General features: G+C 46.2%; 1 protein-coding gene across 1 annotated transcript; it reads left to right on the top strand.

Annotated features, from left to right (window-relative positions):
* The first annotated feature begins 878 nt into the window (after window positions 1–878).
* Window positions 879–23,960, top strand: LOC142806231 (uncharacterized). Its single transcript, XM_075891250.1, has 5 exons — window positions 879–1,158; window positions 1,668–1,735; window positions 2,268–2,354; window positions 19,787–19,879; window positions 23,774–23,960. The coding sequence occupies exons 1-5, from the start codon at window positions 1,053–1,055 to the stop codon at window positions 23,801–23,803; spliced, it is 384 nt and encodes a 127-aa protein (XP_075747365.1). The 5' UTR covers window positions 879–1,052; the 3' UTR covers window positions 23,804–23,960.
* The last annotated feature ends 475 nt before the right edge of the window (window positions 23,961–24,435 follow it).

Below are 24,435 nucleotides of genomic sequence, written 5' to 3'. Positions count from 1 at the left end.
CACACGTAACAAGGATTTATTTCTTGTGAAACCGCGGGCCCCTAGTCAAAGGTCCGCGATTGCGTGTTTTAAACCCACGTCTTTGTAAAGAGAGCGACAGTGGTCCAGGTTCATGCAGCCATGCGTCTCGCAAACTTGAGCGATTTTGCACCATGTACACTTTTGTAGGTGCATGTGTACTGAGCGTGTACTCGTGCAACGTGTAGAGGGTGGTGGTCGTTACGTTAACAACCTGCAGACCTCTCTTCCACCAGGTGACCAGACAACGACAAAACACCGACGAAGCAGATTAACAAAAAAAAAAACGCCCTTCTTTATGTACGCGTGCTCAAATAAAGCCTTTCACTGCGCGGGTACGACGAAATGGGGCTGCGCTTGATGGAAGTAACAGCAGTCCCGATGGTCAACATTGCGCTCCGCTCGCCGGAACCGCCGGAGTCAGCCGTTCGCAATGGCCGTTCAGCCGGCCAGCTGCGCAAACGGCACTCTGGTCGCCCAATTCCCGAGCAGCAGGGAGCTGGAAGCTCCGTACCCTGGCCGTGTGCACATGCGAAACTTGCTGTTATTACGGTATAAGCCTTGTAGATTGGGACGCTCATCGCGAAGTGTGGTCGGTTCGCCGTTTTGGTACAGAAACAGCGTGCTGTCCCGCCTTTACCTTGACGAAGAGCTCCGGCAGTTATAACACGCGCTAAACACTTATGAGCAACTCACAAGAGGCAAGTCCCGGATATGTTTGAACGGTTCGTGGCACCGCCTGGAAAAGTTCAGTTTTCCCGGTCATAACAACATCAATGTCGTCGCTGGTCGTTATTGCTATGCCACGTGACTTGAACACACCAATCGGATACACTTCTTCGACCATAAGCGCAGACGACTGCCTCACCCGTGTTTACCTCAGTGCCGAATAATGAATCGAGAGTTATTAACTTTTCGCTGACAGGGCCACGCGTATCCAGAACGCGAAAAAGAGTGCAGACACTGCGAGGCGCCAGCGCTCTTTTCCTCGCCTCCGGCGTTGGGGAGCTGTTCTGAAAGGTCATGGGACAAATATGGCGGCTCGGGCGATCGCTACTTCGTTTTTAACTGCGGGACTGATTTCCCTGGTGTCGGCGGAGGAGCCTGACTTCATGAACCAAGTGATGCCCGTGATATGCGGTAAGTTGCGCGTAAATGCGAGTACCGATAACGTTATCGAAATAAAAAATATGCTTATTCAGTGTGCACGTTGAGATACTTGTTAAAGGAAGCTGTCGTTAAGCGGTTAACTATATGCTACATATGGCTAAACTGTTTCCACATAGTTGCTCTTATATTCCTTTTACAGAGCATGTGTTGTTTATGCCCTGTCACGAGAAGAACCAATGATAGCTGACCGTATTACGCTCATTCTGAAACCCTCATTTGCTCCGGCTAAGCATCCTTCTTTGTGGAATCCGAATATACTTTATGTCACAGCTTTGAACTTCAGCATTGCAGATAGCGTTTCGACACATATCGACAGCTTCTGTGTTCAGTGCATGTGTGCGGGTGAACCACAGTGTCTTGTTCTTTCTCTTCCGTTGTTGGACTGGTTGCACTATAAATAGAAAAAAGAACGCCTTCAATTAATTGTGTACCACACAAATACATTTTCTCCTTTCCCCGCCTCTTTTTGAAATCCGCAGCGGCTACCCAGAACTTGACAAGGCGCATCTGGTATTTGGCATGCGTGGAGTACCTCATGGAGTACGGAGTACGTACATTAACGTGTTGCACGATGCTGCATGCCTACAGCATAAACGCACGAAGTAAATGTAGTTTTACGCACCACCATTAATAGTATATCTTTATTTAATCGCTCCACCAGAACATCATTTGACACGGAGTTGAAACACGTGATACATTTGTTGGCAATCTTTTTTTCATAATGCATTCAACAAGTTACATGACCAGCTTCTGACAGAGGACATAATGTTACGCCATCGTCCGGAATTAACGTCGCAGAAGAAGGCCGTGCAAGCGCTACTGGGCTTCTTGCGAAATACTGGCCTGTCTGCACGACCATGAATGGAACGTTTTTGTGTGTCCGTGTTTTGTTCTTATTTATTTTTTTTTTCTTTCTCTCTATCTCAACTATATTCGCCAATTCCAGAGCAGGGTAGCTTACCAGATCCTAGCATCTGCTTAAAAACCTTCCCACGTTCCTTTTTTCTGTCTTTCCCTCTCTGCTTGAACTCCACAAAGCTATTTTTTTCTTATATATCTGTGGACACATTCCTTTCCAGCTGGAAAACGACGCCAACTACTGTTTCAGCAGCGTGGACACAAAGACGTGGGAGGAAGCTTTCGGATTCTTCTGCGGGGACAAGGAGGTAAGACGCAGTACGTACCCAGCACAGCAGCGCTGCACCGATAAAGAAAACTTGGGCCGTCCGCCGTGGTGGTGCAGTGCACGGTTATCGGCTGCTGACCCAAGGTGGCGGGTTCGCTCCCTGCCGCGGCGGTCACATTTCGATGGAGGGGAAACGGTCCTTCGTGTCCTTTTTGTCTCTGTGTCGTCGCTCTGCTCTCGCGCTTTAACTATCGTCATGCTAGAGGCCCGTGCGCTATGCGACGTCAGTGCAGGCTAAAGGACACCAGATGGTCGAACATTTTCGGAGCCCTCTACGACTTCACGTCCCCAATACTCGTATCACGGTTTCAGGACCTTAAACCCCGGATATTTTTTTATCGAGAAAACGTAGGCCGCACGACAATCTGTCCAAAACTCGTCTGTGATAATGCGCTGTCAGCGACCACGCCATAGATGGCAGTGACCAGAAACACGTTAGCTTTCACAGTCAGGGTGTCTACCAATTTGGTATTTATAAATTCCCTGACTTTTTCAGGTTTACCATGATGATTAGAAGCAAATTTTAGGACCGCCACATTTTCTTGGAAAACTCTGTGCATTGGAAACAAACCTTCAAGTGGTAAAAAAAAAAACAGGCGCTTCATATATAATAGGTAAACATTTTTATCAGAGGCACTCAGAATGTCCTGAGCGCGTGCGGTAAATGTGAAAAAAAATGTATAGCTGGCCAAAATAAAACCCCTGAGCCAGGCAGTGAGCAAGTCAGCTGTTCGATGTTCTTCGGAAGAACCACGAATCAAACATGCCACTTAAAAGTAACCACAGATGAACGTTTGAAGGAGCCTGCGATAGTCCAACATCGCAGTCAAAGCTGCCAAGGAACGTAGAAGTGGTGCCATCTCGCAGCATCCGTGCAAAATGAGGAAACGGGAGCCATGCTTGTTTGTATTTTCTGTCCCTGGACTCTGAGGCTTGAAGTACAACGGAAGTCCTCGGACGGCTGCAACGAAAGCTGGGGACGGCGTTTAAAATGCCGATGTTTTAATATGTGGTGGCAAGAAGGAATCTGTCAAGGTTCAACAGCTATACCTCGATTCCACAGATGAATCACGGACGTCTTCTGTGGACTTCACGCTAAAAAATATTTGCAGATATATTTACGCAATCTCACGAAACTGTAATAAGAAATTTACCGGAGGTTACACATGCGCTACAGTTGTGCACAAGACGCAAGCATGCGCAGCAGGGTGTAGACACCTCCGCCAACACTGGATTCGCGAGTTGGTGTGACTATAAAACTCCCCGCTTTCAAAATAAGCTTGCACATGCCTGCACCTGGAATCTAGATACAGACGACTGTGCATATATGCTGTGCAGTAATGATATGACACTTCTTACAATGTACTCTCACTGCTTACGTCACGTATTCAGGCGTACTTATACGCTGTGCCTTTTTTTATGGCTTTTATTGTGAAAAAAAACTCTCTCCCATACCGGGTGCCGAAACGTCAGTGAACTTTGTGTTCTGTGGGTCCTTGTATCCTTTCGCGTTTACACTAAGAATCAACAGTTATGCACTGTCTTTCTTTTTCCACACCTCTTGTAGCACCTCACTGTATTTGCAGTTGGGAGAAATACATTGTAAGCTTTGATCAATGGTAATGCTTCTTTTTGTGACGGCCGCACAGAAATGCTGTCAGTTTCCATGACCTGGCCAGGTTTTTCAGAAATTCCCTGACTTTTTTCAGATTGGTAGAAACCCTGACATTAAATTGTCGTCTTTCAAGAGTTGATAGATGCGTCCGACACGAATGTTTTCTCTGGACGTTCAAACAATGTAGAAATTTAGAATAAGAGGGAGGTTTAATTGAAATATGGGTGCATGTTTTGTGGGGTCTCGAAATGAAGAGCGAGCGCCACGCTCTTGGAGTGGACGGACACAGTAGACACGGTCGAAACAAACCAAACAACTCACATTTAGTTAACTACTTTTTGAGCGACGATATAGTCAGCCGAAGTATTATAACGTCAATTGCGATCTATACACGCTAGAACAACCTTACACAATATTACCGTACACTCAACAACATCACATACACAAGGCGGCGAACGCCTGACTCACCACCAGAGCCCCCGGCCGACGGCCCGCAATGCCGTACACCGGGGACACACCGCGAGAGACAACCGTTTGCGCCAAACGCCACGTGCAAAAGAGACTATCGCTTGAGAGACCATCGCAAAAAAGACTATCGCGCAAAAGTGACCGTGTACTATCGCTTGAGTCTGCGCAAAAGCTTCTGTTGGCATGATTCAGTGTTCGTAGTTCTTTTCTGTGTCGCTAGGGTTATGGGTTATATATGAAGTGCTGCTTCTGAAATAAAAATTAGTTGCGAGTGTCGTGTTTTCTTGTCCTCTTCGTCCCCGTGAATTTTGCGCTACTACACCATATGGTAAAATGATGTCTCACCAACTAGCCCAGCTCTCAACCCTACTGAGCCTCTCCCATGTTCCGCCAGTTAACCCGGTCCTGTGCTTGGTGCTGCCAATTTATACCCGCAAACTTTTTAATCTCATCTGCCCACCTAACCTTCTGTATCCCCCTAAGCCACTTGCCTTCTCTGGGAATCCAGTCAGTTACCCTTAACGAGCAGCGGTTATCCTGTCTACGCGCTACATGCCCTGCCCATGTCCATTTCTTCTTCTTTATTTCAGCTATGATATCCTTAACCTCCGTTTGTTCCCTAATCCACTCTGCTCTCTTCTTGTCTCTTAAGGTTACACCTACCATTTTTCTTTACATTGCTCGCTGCGTCGTCCTCAATTTAAGCTGAACCCTCTTTGTAAGTCTCCAGGTTTCTGCTCCGTAGCTAAGTACCGGCAAGATACAGCTGTTATATACCTTCCTCTTGAGGGATAGTGGCAATCTACCTGTCATAATTTGAGAGTGCTTGCCAAATGTGCTCCACCCCATTCTTATTCTTCTAGTTACATTAATCTCGTGGTTTGGCTCCGCAGTTATTACCTGCCCTAAGTAGACATAGTCTTTTACAACTTGAAGTGCAGTATTACCTATCTCGAAGCGCTGATCTTTTCCGAGGTTGTTGTACATTACTTTCGTTTTCTGCAGATTCATTTTAAGACCCACCTTTCTGCTCTCCTTGTCTAACTCCGTAATCATGAGTTGCAATTCGTCCCCTGAGTTACTCAGCAATGCAATGTCATTGACGAAGCGCAGGTTACTAAGGTACTCTCCATTAACTCTTATCCCTAACTGTTCCCATTCTAGGATTCTGAAAACCTCCTGTAAGCACGCGGTAAATAGCATTGGGGAGATTGTGTCCCCCTGCCTTACACCCTTCTTGATTGGTATTCTGTTGCTTTCTTTATGAAGCACTATGGTAGCAGTTGATCCCCTGTAGATTTCTTCCAGGATGTTTACATATACTTCATCGACGCCCTGATTCCGCAGTGTCTGCATGACGGCTGATATTTCTACTGAATCAAACGCCTTCTCATAATCTATGAAGGCTATGTATAGTGGTTGGTTATATTCTGAGCATTTATCTATTACCTGATTGATAGTGTGAATGTGGTCGATTGTTGAGTAGCCTGTTCGAAATCCTGCTTGTTCCTTTGGTTGATTGAATTCTAATGTTTTCTTTACTCTGTTAGCAATTACCTTTGTAAATAGCTTGTATACTACAGACAGCAAGCTAATCGGCCTGTAATTCTTCAAGTCCTTGTCATCTCCTTTTTTATGTATTAAGATGATGTTACAACAGACAAAATAGAACTGACAGAGCTTTCGAAGTTGATTAATAGACGCAAGGTATCCGATGTAAGAAGGTATAACATGGAGAGAATTGAACACGCTCTGAAAAGCGGAGGAAGCGTCAAAGCAGTGAAGAGGAAACTTGGGATGGGCAAAAATCGAATGTATGCACTAAGGGACAAAGAAGGCAAAATAACTACCAATATGGATAGGATAGTTAAAATAGCGGAGGAGTTTTACAGAGATCTGTACAGTAGCCGGGACAACCACGACTTTAATACTGTAAGAACTAGCAGTAACCTAGATGACACCCCACCAGTAATGATAGAAGAAGTCAGAAAAGCTTTGGAGAGCATGCAAAGAGGCAAAGCTGCTGGTGAGGATCAGGTAACATCAGATCTGCTGAAAGATGGAGGACAGATTGTGTTAGAAAAACTAGCCACCCTGTTTACGAGATGTCTCCTGACGGGAAGAGTACCAGAGTCTTGGAAGAAGGCTAACATCATCCACTTTATAAGGTGGCCCTATTCGCTAGCCGCACACAGCAGCGTACCGAGCGATCGGCGTCCACCGTCCCGTACCCTGTCAGGCGCCACAGCGTGGAGCCGCAAGACGAGGCAGCAAAGACGCCCGACTCCACGAGTCCAAAGACATAAAAGAAGCTATTTACAGAAAATCGGACCACCTACGAAGCTTCCGTACTCACTCGCTTCGGGATTAGCCTACAATCCACGTGCTGTAAACTTCGCTCAAACCAGGATGAACACCGCATGGCTTTCGTACCAACTCAGGTTCTTGAACTAACAACAGGAAGAAAAAAAAAACACTTGCGAGCAGAAAAAAATACAATAAGAACTCAACATGCCGACAAGTTCAAACACACCACAACAACTAATCTCCTCGCTCTCAACAAAGCACACCGCCGACGTTAGCAATGGAAGTCCCCCTAGGCACGCTATAGCAATACTCTTCTCCGTCTCAAACAAAAGCTTGTACCGAAACACGACCGCTGTCGTCCGATGCTCCAAGAGCTCCACGTTGGGTTGCCAGTGTGGGGTCCCGAAATGGGAGAGAGAGCGCCACGCTCTTGGAGTGAACGGACATCGTAGACATGGTCAAAACAGACCAAACAACTCACATTTATTTAAATACTTTTTGAACGACAATATATGGTCAGTTGAATTATTATAACATCAATTGTGATCAACACGCTAGAACAACCTTACACAATATTACCATGCACTGAACAACATAACATACACAAGGCGGCGAACGCTTGACTCGCCACGAGGGCCCCCGGCATACGGCACGCGGTGCCGTGCACCGGGGACACACCGCGAGAGACAACGGTCCATGCCAAACGCCACGCGCAAAAGAGACAACTTATTTCTCACGCGCCGCCAGCAAGGTTTGCTGCCAGGGGTCACCGCCGGGGCTACCAATTTTAAGCCCCAAGATCGAGGGCCTTTATACCGATCTAACAATGATGACGATAGTGGTGATCAATGCTCGCGAGCACCACGCCACCTACCGCTCGGTAGTTGTTACCCCTTAAATGCGGCTTATGTGCAAGACACATCCGCCACGCGGCGCAAACAACTTTACAAGTGGTGTCAGTACCTTCACAGTTCTTTCACGTGTCACTGGAGTGAATTTTCAACAAGTGGTGATGTTTCTTTCAATGAAAGAAGCTGAGTTAAAGAAGACATGGCTACTTGTCGAAACGTCGACACCGGTGACTCCTTTCTGTTCAAGAATACTCATACTGCGGACGCCGTCATTTAACCTGTCTACTGCCGGATATAACAACATACTTATAATTACGGCATGCCCGTAATGTGTCCTGTTTATCATTATATCATGAGCTGAAAAACCGTTTTTCCTGTATCGCAGCCACCCAGATCCTGCGAATGTTCTTCACTTACAATGGACAAAAAATGTTTTCTGTACTCTCTTCTGCATATGAGGCCAATGACGTTCGATGCTTTTTCTGAGTGTTACGCAAGTCAGAGTGCCTTGTTCTAGCTTCACTTGAAATGTTTACTGCTCTTGCTGAAAAGACTCGTGCCGAGAATTCCCGCGTGTTTAACTCACTCGCTGTAATAGCACATCATAACTTTCAAGTTATGCGAGTCACCTAACAACAGGCGTAGCGCGCAACCTTTTGTTTAATTGCACAGTCGACAAAGGTTTGCCTATATTTACACAAGTGAAGCATATGACAGACAGTGTGCATGCGGGTTGTGTTTTAGGAACAAATGTACTTACAAATTGTTAGAAGTGAACGCCGAATGGGGCAGTAGAAAACGTTTCTTCAAAGCTCGACTTCGAGACGTGATATAGGACTCCTATATATATGGCAGTGGCGTTGCCTGCACTTTGAACAAAGTTGGTCACGCCCGTCACTGTATACTACCATGCGGGCAAGCACATAACGGTAAAGGTCATATATTCCCACGTCCATGAATGCAGAAACCCCGATGTGGAGCTTCGTGCCCAAAAGTACGGGAAGGAAGTCCCGAAATTTTTGAAGCCCTCGCTGAAGTCGGAATCATATTCTTATAGTATACAAAAGGTCGCTGTGCTGCAATGTGAACAAGGCCAGACGTGCATGTAGTTACGCCTTCAGGCTGTAACGAGCGGCAGATGCTGATTGCTGATGCGAGTCATAGTGTCTGACAGAATGGAATTAAGCGGAGAAGGTTCATGTGGACACATGTATTTATGTTTATTGCGACACATACATGTCTATAATGTTTTGTGTGTATATGAGAATAAGATGTTCACTTTAGGTCGGTGCAAAGAAGCGAGTGCAAAAAGTGTGATATTTACCGAGACAATATATATAAATAGAGAGAGAGAGAGAGAGAGAGACAGCTATCAGTCCGTAAATATACACTCTAGGAAACGCCAAATGCATGCTGACTCGGGGGCAGGGGTTCCACCTAGTGCTGTGAGGGTAGGAGGCCATTAAGGTCCCAACTTAATTGCCTCTCTGTAACCATTTAATGGTTACTAAATGTTTCACCACCACTCGGTGGCAACCTCAAAGCGGGTTATCAATTATAAACCTTTCAACCTACGCGATAACAAATTTCGCCGCAAAACTTGCAGTTCGTAGACAGCACAGCACATATTTAACACACAAACATGGATATACGTAGTAACTTCTATTACGGCGATGGCTGGAACATATAATTTAGCGTCCGTTTGCGCGGTTTCTCGTACTTCAAAACAAGACGCGATGAGGCAATAAGCATTTCCAACTCTGTGCATAAATAGTTGCTACTTGTATCGCATAAAGTAACGATTCTATCAAATTTGTAGAGATCGTTATTGCTTCCGTTTAGTGACATCGTTTATAGCGAAACAAAACATTGGCGCACGTGCCCATCACGTCACTATATAACTGCTATGCGAGTAAATAGCTCACAAAACGAGAACAATGCGCTGAGTCAGGCACGTGCCCACAGCTGCGCCACCTGGTTGCGTCGAGAACAGAAACATTCACACGCACACACACACACGCGAAGAAAAACTGAGCGAAGCAGCTCGTAAAATCTCCGCATGACGGCTTCAAGCTCTCCCATAGTAGAGTACTCTGTACTCTAAATCGTTACGCACTTTTTCTACCCCCCCCCCCCCCTACACCCGTCCGAGCACAAATGTGACGACGCCGCATTCTCACTCACCCTGTGACTATTTTATAGCTGCCATTTATCAGAGGAGCACAATTGCGTGTACTTGGGGCAGAGGTACACCACTGCCTACTTTTGCGTGGAACACGCAACGGAGCAAAGAAAAAAAGAAATAACATCCAACGCACGAACTCCACGCACCTGTGGAATGGAAAGCGCGCTGAGGGAACCACACAACAAGCGAGATGGAGCAGCTGTTGCACGCTGAAAGGCGTAAACCTTGACAACAGAATGCAAAGGACCCTGCGACAGGGAGAGGCAAGCTGCTTGTCTTTCCTTCGTTTCACACACACACACACACACACACACACACACACACACACACACACACACACACACACACATATGTATGTATATATATATATATATATATATATATATATATATATATATATATATATATATATATATATATATATATTATCCATGCGTCCGTCATCACTGATGACGTTTTAACGTTGCCCTTCTGGAGTGTCACGAATTCATGGTGGTGGTGGTAGTGGTTAGAAGGAAGAGGAAAAAGGCACTTAATTTCTGTCTGCCTTCAGGCGACACGGCGCAGTGTCTTACAGGGGTGGGGGGAAGGAGGGATAAAAAGAATAGAAGGAAAATAGACGAAGAAGAAGACAGGCAAGCGACGGAAAAAAGAAGGAGATAGGAAAGTGGGACCCGGTCGAAGCAGTCCAAGGGCGGGGCGCCACAATGCGAGAGCTGCACGGCGTCAGGAGACCGCGGAGGGCGAACCAGTCGGCGGGAGCTACGCTGGCGTCGGTGATCGCGAGGGCACAGCCGTCCAGCTTGAAATCCTGCGAGCGAATCCCCTTCATGTTGAGTGAGCGGCTGATTAGCTACGCAGATGTGAAACCCCGGTGATGGCACCAACCTTATCATTGGCGAAGAAGGGAAGCAAGATTGCACTAGAAACGAAACTTTTACTACACTTACACATCAATAAGAGCTGGCCTAAAATAAGAGAATCATGTTTTCAGTGAAACGGGGTATGTTTTTAAGCACAACAGCCATATTTGAGAACAGTAGCCACCCTTGAAAACAGCATGACGCACCACAAATGCGGAGCCAGAGATGGATCTTCATCGAAGATAGCACACGGCAGCCCAGTTAAACGCTGACAATCGCATATGGCCTGTATTCTGTGTAGTGTTGCTCTTCGATCCGATTGGTGTGAGAACGGGACGGCATTTTTCTCTGCCATAATCGAGTACCCAGTATACTCTAAATCGTTACCAACTATTTCTAAACCCACAGCTTCACAGTGGTATAGGCTGATGTGTCGATGCGCCGACAGAAATGGCATGCAAACATGTAAATATGCAAAATGTACGTATTCCCGTTCTATTAGTGTCTCTTGTTTACCTTGAAATATTTTTTGTGGTTGTGTTTGTGTGAACCATCGGATGTACATGTTCTTTCAACATTGTCTCATATCCATGTTAATGTAAATGACGTCTGTTTTGTCATCATCGTTAGTATATGTCCAAGAAGAAAATGGTGTGTTGAGTGTTATTGATGTTTGTGACAATAAATGTTTCTGAACACAGCTTCACTGCACAAAGTCTCAATTGTAGCGTTGATTGCTCCCCCATAGTTGAGTACCAAGTACCCTTAAACGTTTTTTTTTCTTCTAAACACACCTGGACTGCACGTTGTGGGGGGGGGGGGGGGGGGGGCACGGGATGGCTTTTTGCTCTCCCATAGTACTCTAAATTGTCAACAACTCTTTCCAAGCACACCACACTAGAGTACACCTAGTACTCTAAATCGTTAACAACTTTTCCTAAACACATAGTAGACTAAATTGTTAACTTTTTCTACACACACACAACACTGAGGCAATGCTCTCGTAGTAGCGCGTAACATGTCTTACGCTTTGACCTACAAGGTGGTGCCAGTGGGAAATTGCTCCTGTGCGTTGTTGAACAACAAAACATTCCCAGCGTGCGCGTTAACTAAAAGCCGAATCCTCCTGTCTCTCATTCCCCATTAGCAGCCATTGGCATGTACATTGAGCACAATCTGACAAGAAAGGGTTGCTATGTTATATTCGCTGAGCGTAACCTCCTTGGTTTTAGAAAGGTTTAGCGAGCGTTTGGCCGCAGTGCCATGAATACAGTGAACTAGTATATACATGAACTCGAGGTGGTTAAAGGCGGGAAGTAGACACGAGGCGCAAGCCGTAAGAAAGTGTGCGTGTGCCACCTCTCGTTAGTCCTTGGAATGTCCGCTGGATGGCGGTGCTTCTATATGCGGAATATATGATGAAAAGATGTGAGATGGTGGTACTTGGAGTGTGGACTAGATGGACGAACGGACACACAGACAGATGCATGGACGGACGCATGGTGTCAAGGGTCGAAGGAGGAAGGTCACTGATGGCGGCATCCCACCGCTGCCACCAGTTGTTGCGAATGGGGGTCTACCCGGTCTCTCGTGGTAGCGTGGTGTAACCGGGTGGAGGAAACGAACGCTGACAAGAAGAGGATACGAAAAGAAACAGGTTTATGGCACTATTTACACTTATTTACAGCAAAGAAAGGTTAGTGGTTTCACAAACCACGAGCGTGGTGGTTGAACCGTTACATGGTTCAGAGCGACGTCCAGCACTCTTCGGCGTCGTTTTAAGCCCTGTCGGGCTCCTCCTCTCCGAGTGGAACACCAATCTCACACACACACACACATCAGGTGAGGGGGACGAGCATGCACAGTCCACGTGAACGTCTAATATTGAGTCGTGATCACTGCACTGCAAGATGGCTCTAGCGGGGCTCTTCCTCGTCGTGTGTCTGCCGCTAGTCGAGAGGTACCAAGTTCCTGACAGCATACATCAAAGGGTCCGCCGATTTGTTCGCTTAATTAGCGGGGCGATTTGCGGCAGCCGCCACGGTCTCTTCCAAGGAAGATGCTGTCTTTGTTGTCCTCTCTCGAACGGTTAACGGCGTCGTGGCGACACGACGTCTCACCCTCGGGCTAGCAGGGACAATGCCTGGCGGGCATGGGCAGCCCGCTGGTCGGCTACGTGATTGAGGATTAAAAAAGCGCCGCTACCCTGTCAGCTCTGGCGCCGGTCACAACAGCTTCCCCATCGCCAGATGAGTCGTCGAGGCCACCAGTCACCGCTGCTGCTCGAAGGGACGACTAAAGGGTCCGTAGTTGAAAGTCAAGAACTCGCCTTTGCTTGCCACATGGTCTGGGTAATTGCCGAAATCTTCGACAGCATCTGGCAGACTAGGCGCCGAAGGGATTGAGAGCCTCCCCAGTAGACCGGCTTACGCACAATGGCGTCTGCCCAGACTAATTGCCGGGCCAAACTTAACAATGGATGGCTGCACGGACGGATGGACGCAGGGGCGGATGCATGGACGAACGCAGGGATGGACGCACGCATGGACGTGCGGACGCACGAACAGACACATGGACGAGCGTATGGACACACGGACGGTCACACAGACGGACGCATGGACGGACGGAAGCAAGAACGAATGGACGGACGGATGCTTCGCCCCACTCTCCATCATTCACCCCCGTGGATATGCTGCCATTTTGGTGGTGTGGTGATGTGATGTACAACTGTGAAATTGTGAATGTATGCCTGAGTACTGATTTGTCACGCATAATTTATGCTCTGTACATAGTGTAAATAAATTTCTTCTAAACAGTTCTCTAGATTATCCACTTTTCCTAAACAAACGCTTGGGACCACCGGCCCGGCCCGAGTATAATTTTTGTTGATGCGGCCTCATCAAGCGTGGAACCCAAGGGACAGCTTGCAGCTCTCCTATAGTAAAGTACCAAGTACTCTAAATCATTAGCTACTTTTTCTAAACATACATATTTCTGTACCAAACTCCCAAAATAGTGAACAATACGCTTTTTTCCCCGCACCTGAAGCGGCATATAGCCAGCCAATAACCACCATGGCTATGGTGATTCCTCTTCAATAGTATTTACAGTACTGGTAATCTCCAATAGATGTCTGAAGAAAACAGGCCTTAAATTTTACGGATGTACTATAATCTTGTTTAATGGTTCTGATATTTCCCTGGTCGTAAATACCAGTCGTGGTTCGAAATTCAAGAATTTAGTAAAACTATACATATTTGCTCTTCTGTTCCTGTAACCAAACCCTATCCCCCCCTTTTTTTTTATTTGGCTCGGCAATAATCACATAGTTTCTAGCTCGCCTGGTTGTATAAATGCATATAGAAGACGCACAAAAAATTACCTAAAGTCAATGATCACATTATCTTCGAAGATCTTAATATTGACTTCTGTTTTTGAAACTATAAAAATTATGTTACGTACGAGCAAAATTATCCAGAAAGTTAAGATCTTTTTCTTGGGGCATTTTCATACGCTCCGCAGTTCATGTCTTATCAGTTCTAGAAAAAAAATGCTACTACATTTATACGGCAATTTTCATGCTCCTCTTATGTTTCATTTATTCATTTCAAAAACGTTGCACTTTCTCAGAATGTCCAGCTTTATATACTTTGCCCAACATAGCAATCAAGTGGCACTGAATAGCGGCCAATCTTCAAGCAAAACAGACAGCGTAATTAAACGTAATTAGCAGACGTCCCAGTAAACATATAAAAAGTAAATAAAAAAGAAGAGGACAAGTGTAACAATATAACGTGTCCAGACACTTCAGCATTTTTCTTTTCTTTCCGTCTGTGTCGTTTATCAGTTTACTCAAGCAAAGCTGCACGTGGCACCATATCGACACCTCGCTTTTAAGGGGCGAAGCTGCTTAAAGCGGCACCCGTTCATCCCTCGTCGTAGTCGTAGTGCGTAACCAGTCTTACGCTTTGATCTGCAAGGTGGTGCCGGTGAGAGACTTCTCCTGTGCGTTGTTGAACAATAAAAAATTCGCAGCGTGCGCGTTAACTAAAAGCCGAATTCTCCTGTCTCTCATTCCCAATTAGCAGCCATTGTAATGTACGTTGAGCGCTGTCTGACAAGAAAGGCTTGCTAGGTTATACTCGCTGGGCGTAACCTCCTTGGTTTTAGAAAGGTTTAGCGACCGTTGGGCCGCAGTGCCATGAACACAGTGAACTGGTATATACCATGAACTCGAAGTGGTTAAAGGTGGGAAGTAGACAAGAAGCGCAAGCCGTGAAAAAGTGTGCGTGTGCCACCTCTCGTTTAGTCCTTGGAATGTCCGCTGGATGCCGGTGCTTCTATATGGGGAATATATGATGAAAAGATGCGAGATGGTGGTACTTGGAGTGTTGAATAGATGGACGAACGGACACATATACAGATGCATGGATGGACGCATGAACGGACGCAGGCGCGGATGCATGGACGAACGCAGAGACGGACGCACGAACAGACGCACGCACGGACAGGTGGATGGACGCACGGACGGTCACACAGACGGACGCATGGACGGACGGAAGCAAGAACGAATGGATGGACGGATGCCTCGCCCTACTCTCCATCATTCACCCCGTGGATATGCTGCCATTTTTTATGCTATCGTACTCCACACAACCTTTCAGTGTGTGTGCGCGCGCACGTGTGTGTGTGTGTGTGTGTGTGTGTGTGTGTTTTGCAGGAAAGCGCGCGCGTGCGTGGTTGTGTGTACACAATTTATGCAATTTCCTCCTCTTTCATGAACTTCTTAAATTCCTTCCTGCGCTCAATATATATAATTCGATCCTTTCTCCTCTTTTCTCATTCTTTACTCGTCAGCGTGATTACACGGCTATAACTCTGCGCTGCGAAGCTAACGGCACAAATTTGATTCCTGAAACCGGTGATCACATGCATTTAGTTGGGGGACGAAACACAAAGCGCCCTGTTTTAGGAGCGGTGCTTGCTACGAAGTAGGTGCACAGAACAAGGTAGAAACTCGGCCCTCCTGGTCACCTTCTATCAATCCGCTTGCCGTATGTTTCAGGCTTGGCGCTTCCAAGGACGACGTTGAGAATGGTACATAAATCGTGTATTCAAGTCCCACTATTTCCTGCCTCACCTATTTTCCTGCCATTTGAGGGCAACAAAAGGGCCGACTGACTTGCTCGCGAAGCAAGCATTCGAGCACCAGCCACTACCCTCGAGGAACTCCCAACAATTCCATGCTACATTCTCGAAAAAAAAAAAGAGTACAACGAAAAAAATACAGTGGCCTCGATCTGTATATTGCTGGAAAAACCGATGCGAGATAGACGCCGAATGCAAACTGACACGAAACCTAACTTATAAAGAAAAGTATACCACGTAAACCCCACATTATACGCACCCACCTGTTCATGATGTGTAGAACAGCCAACTAATGCCCATGCTGTATACGTGGTAATGCGAATCACGGCTCGATGATATATCAATTCTCCTCGTTTGAGGACGTATCGGCGATGGTAGTGGTGAGACGCCTTGCTATCCAGCAGGAATCGGGAGTGCCACTGTCAGCTGGCTCTACTCGAGCAACCCCAGAGAGAGAGAGAGAAGGAATGTAGGAAAGGTAGGGAGGTTAATTAGACTATGCGTCCAGTTTGCTACCCTGCACTGGGGGAGGGGAAAGGGGAGTAAAAGAGAGAGAGAAAGATAGACACATGTCACGTCACACACACAATGCCGAGTTTCACAGGCGGTCCCTCAATGAAGTTGCTGTCAAGTATCTCAGGAGGGCACGTGTGGCTTTCTGTGCTGATGTGCTGCGCGACCAGGCTCCTAAGATCTTTGCTTCATTAAATGGCCGGTCATCGAGTCTATTTAAGGCACACTAAAGAGTCCGGCGATCTTCATCAAATTGGGCACAGTGGCACAAGACATGTTCAATAGTCTCTGTACAGTTGCAGCTTTCACACATGGATGAATCCGCCATGCCAATGCGATGGCTGAATGACTTAGTAAACGCTGCCCCAGTCCACAGCCGGCACATCATTGTAGCGTCACGTCGAGAAATCTTGGATGGCAGTTGTTTCTGGAGTAATGACTTAAGATTCTTAGGGCGATGATTGGAGTTAGGTGGAGAATTCCAGTGCGCAAGCGTGGCATTATGCGCGATGTGACGAAGTTCTCTAGCTGCGTCTACTCTTGACAAGGGTATTAACAGTGTGGGCGCTCCATCGTGGGCACATCGGGCAGCGTCGTCAGCGAGGTGGTTACCACTGATGCCACAGTGGCCCGGCAACCGTTGTAAAACAATGTCGTGTCCTTGATCAGCAGCGCGATGACAAATTTCATTATTACGATACACCATCTGGTGGTAGTTTCCGCGTCGTAGACTTTGCGCGCATTGAAGGGCTGCCTTGGAGTCGTGGAAAATGGCCCATCTACTAGGGGATTCTTGCGTAACAAACTCCACAGCGGCTCGAAGAGCGGCGAGCTCGGATCCCGTAGATGTCGTGACGTGTTATGTCTTGAATTTGACGGTGATTGATCGAGATGGTATGACAAAGGCACCTGTCGAACTTCCCGAGACCGAACCATCCGTGTAAACATGAATTCGGTTAGCATACGACAAATGCAAAAGGTCCAGTGAGATCTGCTTGAGGGCTGCAGATGACAGGCTTGCCTTTTTAGATATCCCCGGCACTTCAAGGTGCACAGTCGGTCTTTTCATGCACCACTCTGGAGATAGTGGTATGGTTGCGGGCGAGAATCTCCACGAGATGGAATTCTGGTTAGCCGCAACAACTTTGGAAAACGCTGCCTTTGGTCTTTCTAGTGTCAAGCTAGCAAGGTGGTGGTTAGGCACTCTGGATATGTGACGGATATGTGTCCGGAGTGTGTCGACAGTTATATATGTCGTGATCGGATGGTCTTTAGCAATACCAATTGTTGCTAACGTATTAGTGCACCGAGGTAGCCCCAAGCATGTGCGGATGACTTGGCCTTGAATGCTTTGCAGGACCCTGATGTTAGTTTTTCCGGCGTTGGAAAGCACGGGCGTGCTATGCCGCAAATATCCCAAGAAGAGCGCTCTGTACTGCTGAAGCATAGATGACACTGATGTGCCCCACGTTTTACCAGCGAGAAATCTCATCACGTGTGTGATAGAGCTGAGCCTCTTCTTCAAGTGCGAGATGTGAGCACTCCACGAGAGATCTCTGTCGATAATGATGCCCAGGAATCGGTGACGTCTCATATACGAAAGGTTCAGGTTGTCGATAGAAACAGGATAACAGATCATGGGCTTGCGGGTAAAAGGGACTAAGGCGCACTTCTCGGTGGAAATTGCGAGGCCTCGAGCATGGAGGTACGTCGACGTTATTCTCGCTGCTTTTTGGAGCCGTGCGCGTACCTGGAGTCGTGTCACTGCTGAAGCCCAGATACATATATCATCAGCGTATGTAGAGATATTGACGGATCGAGGTAGACTTTGTACAAGGCCAATGATCGTGAGGTTAAACAGCGTAGGGCTGAGAACCCCGCGTTGTGGAACGCCACGAGCGGTGTAATGATCAACGGTGCGGCCTTCCGCAGTGAGCACAAAGAAGGATCTCCTCTGTAGGTAGCTCCGAATCCATCGAAACATTTCTCCACCGATTCCAATGTTCGCCAAGGCATCTAGGATGGCATCGTGCGTTACGTTGTCGTATGCACCTTTCACATCGAGGAACATTGCAACCGACATGCGCTTGAGGTATTTCTGTTGTTGCACAGAGGTTACGAGGTCGATGACATTATCAATCGAAGAGCGGCCTCTTCGAAAACCAGCCATGGCCTCTGGGTATATATTATAGCGTTCAAGGTACCACTCGAGGCGTGTCAGAACCATTCTGTCCATTATTTTCCCCACACAGCTGGATAGCGCAATGGGTCGATATGATGCCAGATCAAGCGGTGACTTTCCAGGTTTGAGGATTGGTACCAAGCAGCAACTCCAAAAAGCCCCAAAGTAGAAAGGGGCCCTGGATTGAGGATCCTATCCACTAGCCCAAAAACCTCATATTTAACAATGTCTTCCCTACTATTTTAGCTAAGAGCTGTGTGGGGGGTCTCGAATTGGCAAGCACCACCACCACGCTCTTGGAGTGAACGGTCACAGCAGACGCTGTAGGAACAAACCAAACAACAACACACATTATTTAACTAATTTTAAACGACGATTTCGTCCGCCGAATCGGTACATCAATTGTTATCAACACGCTAGGACATCCGTGCACAATATTACTATACTCTCCATGACAAACACAATAACACGACAAACACACAATAACATGACAAACACTATAACACACCCAAGGCGGCGTCGCCAACGCTTGACTTACCACGAGGGCCCCCGACGCGCATCCCGCGGTGCCACGCACCGGGGACCCACGCTAGAGACAACCGTTCGCGGCAACCGTCACGCGCAGAAGAGACTCGCTCAACTCTCGCCCGCCACCAAGGCTTGCCTTCCGCCAAGGGTCACCGCCGGCGCTACACCATGATGATGATAGTGGTGATCAACGCGAACACAACGCCACCTATCGCCCGGTGGTTGTAACTCGAAAGGTGGCTTTTGGGCGAGACACGTACGCCACGCGGCGCAAACAACTTTACAGGGGGTGTCAGCACCCCCACAGAGCGCATCGAAGAAAAAGAAATACAGGTAATCATTTTCCTCGTAATCGAATCTCAATCATGGCCCTTGTACGTAAAAGCTTTCTTTACTTTTGTTCTACATTTCTCTCATCCCAATCACATTTCTAGCGATTAAATATCTTTTTCACTGGCCTCTCATCTCAACCTGAAGTGTCTTATCTATATATCCAGCGTCGTCAAGCTGCAAGTAATCTGCAGACTGCAGTTCAGGTTGCTTATCTGCAGGACCGCTCGGCAACACTGCCACAATTTAGTTGACACGCGATAACGCCAAAAGTGTATCCAGCTTCGCGACAAAACCATGGACCAAGAATAGAATCACTCCATGCGCTGTCTTGAAACAAGTAATGAAGCCTTTTGAACGCTGTGTGCGACACAGGGCGTACCCAGAAGGAGTGTCTAACCATGAATTTTATGTGTGCGCAGGAGGACAAGCACCACTTTCTTATGCAGTGCTTCTCGGACAAGATCAACGAGAATGTGATGTACGACGCCAGGGACGTGGATAAGATGCTTCGGGTGAGTATATATGAGCACCAAGCAGTATTTTCTTGTGGTATATATATATATATATATATATATATATATATATATATATATATATATATATATATATATATATATATATATATATATATATAATAAGGGAAAGAAGTGTATACCTAAGGGCTCGTTTTTTCCGTGTTTTAACACAATATTAATGAGATCTAACAGACAGTAATGCCAAGGAATGAACAGGGGAAGTTATTAGAAGCAATGGAATGTAAATAAGAAGAAAGAAAAGTGGATGAAAAAATAACCAGCTATGAGCAGGAATCGAACCTACAACCTCCGAATAACGCGTTCGATGCTCTAACCACTGAGCTACCACAGCGGCCTTCCCTCTATCCACTTTTTGGGGTTTATATGTGAATTTAGAAGTAGGAGTGACAGCCAGCGCCATCTATAAGCCAAGCGACAAGTGTGAAAACACTCATTTATGCGCATGTTTGGCGTCACGTAGCACGTGAACTTATTATAAGCGGGCAGCTGATTAATAGTTCCTTGTATACAACCTAATGACACCAAGTCTGCCAGTACGAGACCCTCGTTTATTGTCGTAGGTTCGATTCCTGCTCACAGCTGGTTATTTTTTCATCCACTTTTCTTTCTTATTTACATTCCATTGGTTCTAATAACTTCCCCGGCACATTCCTTGGCATTACTGTCTGTTGGATCTCATTAATATATATATATATATATATATATATATATATATATATATATATATATATATATATATATATATATATATATATATATATATATATATATATATATATATATATATATATATATATATATCGTTAAGCTGTTTGACATGCATATACGGCATGTTGTGTAACATTGCCAAGTGAATAGTGTGTGTATACATGTTTGCCAGAGATATCATACTTCGCATAAAAATATTATGCAAGACTACAATGCTATGTGACAAACCGGCCAGATCAGCCGTTGCAAGTGCTGAAAAGAACAAACGTGTGGTTTCGTCCACTTGCAAGAGTCATCGTACTAGAGGATCTGACGGAAGGAAGAATAGAAGGAAGGACAATGAAGTTAGCCAGTTCTCATACCGACTGGCTACCCCATGCGGGGAAAGTGGTAAGGAAGATAAAAAAAATAACCTAACAAAAATATAAGTTAAAAAAGAGCAAAACAGAGCAAATAAAAACAACAAAGAAAGGATGGAATAATACTGCTTAGAGCCACTTTCTAAGACCAGTTATCCGCAAAAGATGCAACGACATTGCCAAAGCCTTCTGTGCGCGGAGAACAGCCTCGGCCCAACACATTTTCCTCCGACAATGGGTGGTTGTCAAATTCATCTAACACTCTAAGTGTTCACAACGAAGCCTATCAGGAGCCGGATATCGACCGTTGGGAGACATGATAACGCCACTCAGCTACCTAGGAACATTCCTTCAGCGTCTTTGTTTCTTCATATCGCACCGCGAAGGTATAACTTTATCGTTATTTGAAGCGCGTCTTCGTAAGAAAATTGCTTCAATCCTCGTGGTTGACGACAGCCAGACAGAGAAAGAGAGAAAATGAGAGAGAAAGGGAGATGGCTAAGTGGATTTCTCGCATGGACCATTGGAAGTGGATGTCGCATAGGTTTTTAGCGCATCAAACTTTTTTGTTGACGGGGATAAGTTGCCATGTGTGCTCCCACGGCTACGTAACTATATATGACACACAGGTCTATTTTGTTTAAACTATAACTTATTGTACACTAGGAACCCCGCCGTGGCGGTCTGGTGGCTAAGGTACTCGCCTGCTGACCCGCAGGTCACGGGTTCGAATCCCGGCTGCATTTCCGATGGAGGCGGAAATGTTTTAGGCCAGTGTGCTCAGATTTTGGTGCACGTTAAAGAACCCCAGTTGGTCGAAGTTCCCGGAGCCCTCCACTACGGCGTCTCTCATAATCATATGGTGGTTTTGGGACGTTAAACCCCACAAATCAATTATTGTACACTAGGACGCCGCGTAAACGCAAGCAGTTGGAACTTAAATATAGGTAAACAAAAAATGCTATCCTTTGTGGTTGGCCGCTTGTACAGAGTTTAAACTGAGTCGTTCCGTGATTTCCGGTTAAGCAGAACTTTTAACCAAAACAATGCCTGACCTCAATGGCATATACGTAACGAAATGTGCTACACGCATTTCAAATGGTGATGCTCTAGATATAATTAAATAGTCAATTTCGCCTCAATATCACGACTATATATATATATATAAAAAAGAAGAAAACACATAGACAAGACGAGCACTCACTTGCAACTGTTTATTCCTTGAGGAAACAGGCTATAATATAAACCCACTTCTCGTCAACGCATGTGCAACGTGCTCGGGCCGTCGTTTACGTAATCACGCTATAGGACACATTCTCTCTAGATACCGTGCTTCCGAATCATACAGGATGAGTGACGTTTCACTAACATAATTAATACCCCGTTTCTTTATGTGTGAAAGGCCTCCGAAATTTGTCGGGCTATCTTGTTTGTTTGTTTTTTCCAGGATCCTAATCTGCGTGAAGCGTGGTGTGCATCCACATGCATGAAGTGACATGCGCAAGGCGTGCGCACTTAAATTCGCACCGTCCTTATTCTTTAGTGTGAGAGCTTCCCAGTTTCGTTAAGGGTGGGCCATGGGTGTTTTAATTACCCAAAACAGCCTTAATTCCAAAAAGAGTGTTTTTACTAGAAAATCGCCCTTTAAAAGCTATTTGGGGAAGGAAAACACTCTTGCTCCCGGGTTTCTTTTTTTGTGTGGGTGTGTTCAAATTTTGGTTACGCGAAAGATGGTTTCGCTCGCTTGAAACCTCTTAAGGGCGTAAAGTGGTTCACAGTGCAAAAGAACGACCCGCCGCGGTGGTCTAGTGGCTAAGGTACTCGGCTGCTGACCCGCAGGTCGCGGGATCGAATCCCGGCTGCGGTGGCTGCATTTCCGATGGAGGCGGAAGTGTTGTAGGCCCGTGTGCTCAGATTTGTGCGCGCGTTAAAGAACCCCAGGTGGTCGAAATATCCGTAGCCCTTGACTAGGCTTCTCTCATAATCATATCGTGGTTTTGGGACGTTCAACCCCACAAATCCATCCTACAGTGTAAAAGAACGTCCTTAGGGTGGGGTCTCCATAACACATGTAAATCGTGCATCGCACCAAGCGTCCAGCAAAGTGAATGGCGCAACCCGTGGGTGATTTAAACCGCCCACTTATTACTAAGTGCGCCGCTGACAGCTTCGCGCGGAGTACGTCGCAAATTTTCAAAATGAAAAAAAAAAAATATTGTGTGGCGGGCTCTTAGCAACTGTGTATACATGCAGTAAGCAGTCTTGGATAGTTCAAAATGTCGGAAGTTACGCGCACAATGTTTCCTTTCCTTGAGAGATGGTGGAAGACGTTGCACACGGGGCCACATTACGCTATCGCGTTCAGCTGTTGAAGGCGAGGCTGAAGCGTCATCCAACGTTTTAGCGCCAAACGCTCAACGCTATTGGCCAGAAATATGGCGGATATGATTTTATCGAGAACATGTGATTTAAGAAATCTCGCTTCATCGTCGAGCCCTTGAAAGCAAATTTGCAGACTTGCTTTCTTTCTTAACACCAATATAACTATTATTTATCGGCAGTATTAATTAACCACTACAATGAAATTAAGAAAAATAATTTCCCAGTAGTTGCGTACCGTTTCCTTTTTTTCAGTTGAGAACGCGTCAGTTTAATGGAAGTTTGGGAACATTCCATTTGGTGTAACCTTTCTTCAGGAAAGCTACGTGCTCCGTCAGTTCAAACAGGTGGCGGGACTTTTACACGTGTGAAGTGCCGAATCGGTCATACGCTTTGTGACACATCTCTCTTTTTTTTTTTTCAGAACTGCAGGTACAGGATTCCACCAGACTGAACTGCGACCTTCGGCTTCAACGCCTAATGAGTGCCGCGATGCTTCAAAACACATGTTTTTGCGTCTTGACGCGAGCCACATAAATGCAACGGGCATTTAGCCAATAGTGGAGAGCATCAAACGTGTCCTATGACAATAAATGAAAATATAGACTCGACTACATTTCTATAGAAGTCCGTTCACAGAAGTTGTCGTCAGAGGCGGATCCAACCACTCATCTTTGGGGGGGGGGGGGGGCTCACTTTTTTTGTCCTCACCGCAGCATAAATAATATCGATTTGTGGGCACAGTTGTCCCACTCATTTGTCATAATTGGTGATAGGAGGCGGCTGCCAAACACTGAAGAGAAAAGATGGTGCTGACAAAGGCTCTTAGGGGGGGGGGGGGAGGAGGCGATCACTTTACTACCCCCGCCCCCCCTGGATCTGCCCCTGGTTGTTGTTGCGTTGTATCTGCGTTAATGTCACTCATCAAAAGCAGTATAGCTTTGCTCGTTCTCTTTCCAAGTGTGCACATGTAATAACCAGGAAATGACGAGGCAGGGGCAACTATCTGTGGCGAGGACAGGAGTTCACACGTCAGCACTTTCGAAGACATATGTGATTAAACCACGTATCTGGACATGACATCAA

This window comes from Rhipicephalus microplus, chromosome 1, assembly GCF_043290135.1.
Source record: "Rhipicephalus microplus isolate Deutch F79 chromosome 1, USDA_Rmic, whole genome shotgun sequence".
Taxonomy (NCBI): Eukaryota; Metazoa; Arthropoda; class Arachnida; order Ixodida; family Ixodidae; genus Rhipicephalus; species Rhipicephalus microplus.
The sequence above is the reverse complement of the archived record's forward strand: the minus strand, read 5'-3'. Positions and strand labels throughout refer to the sequence as shown.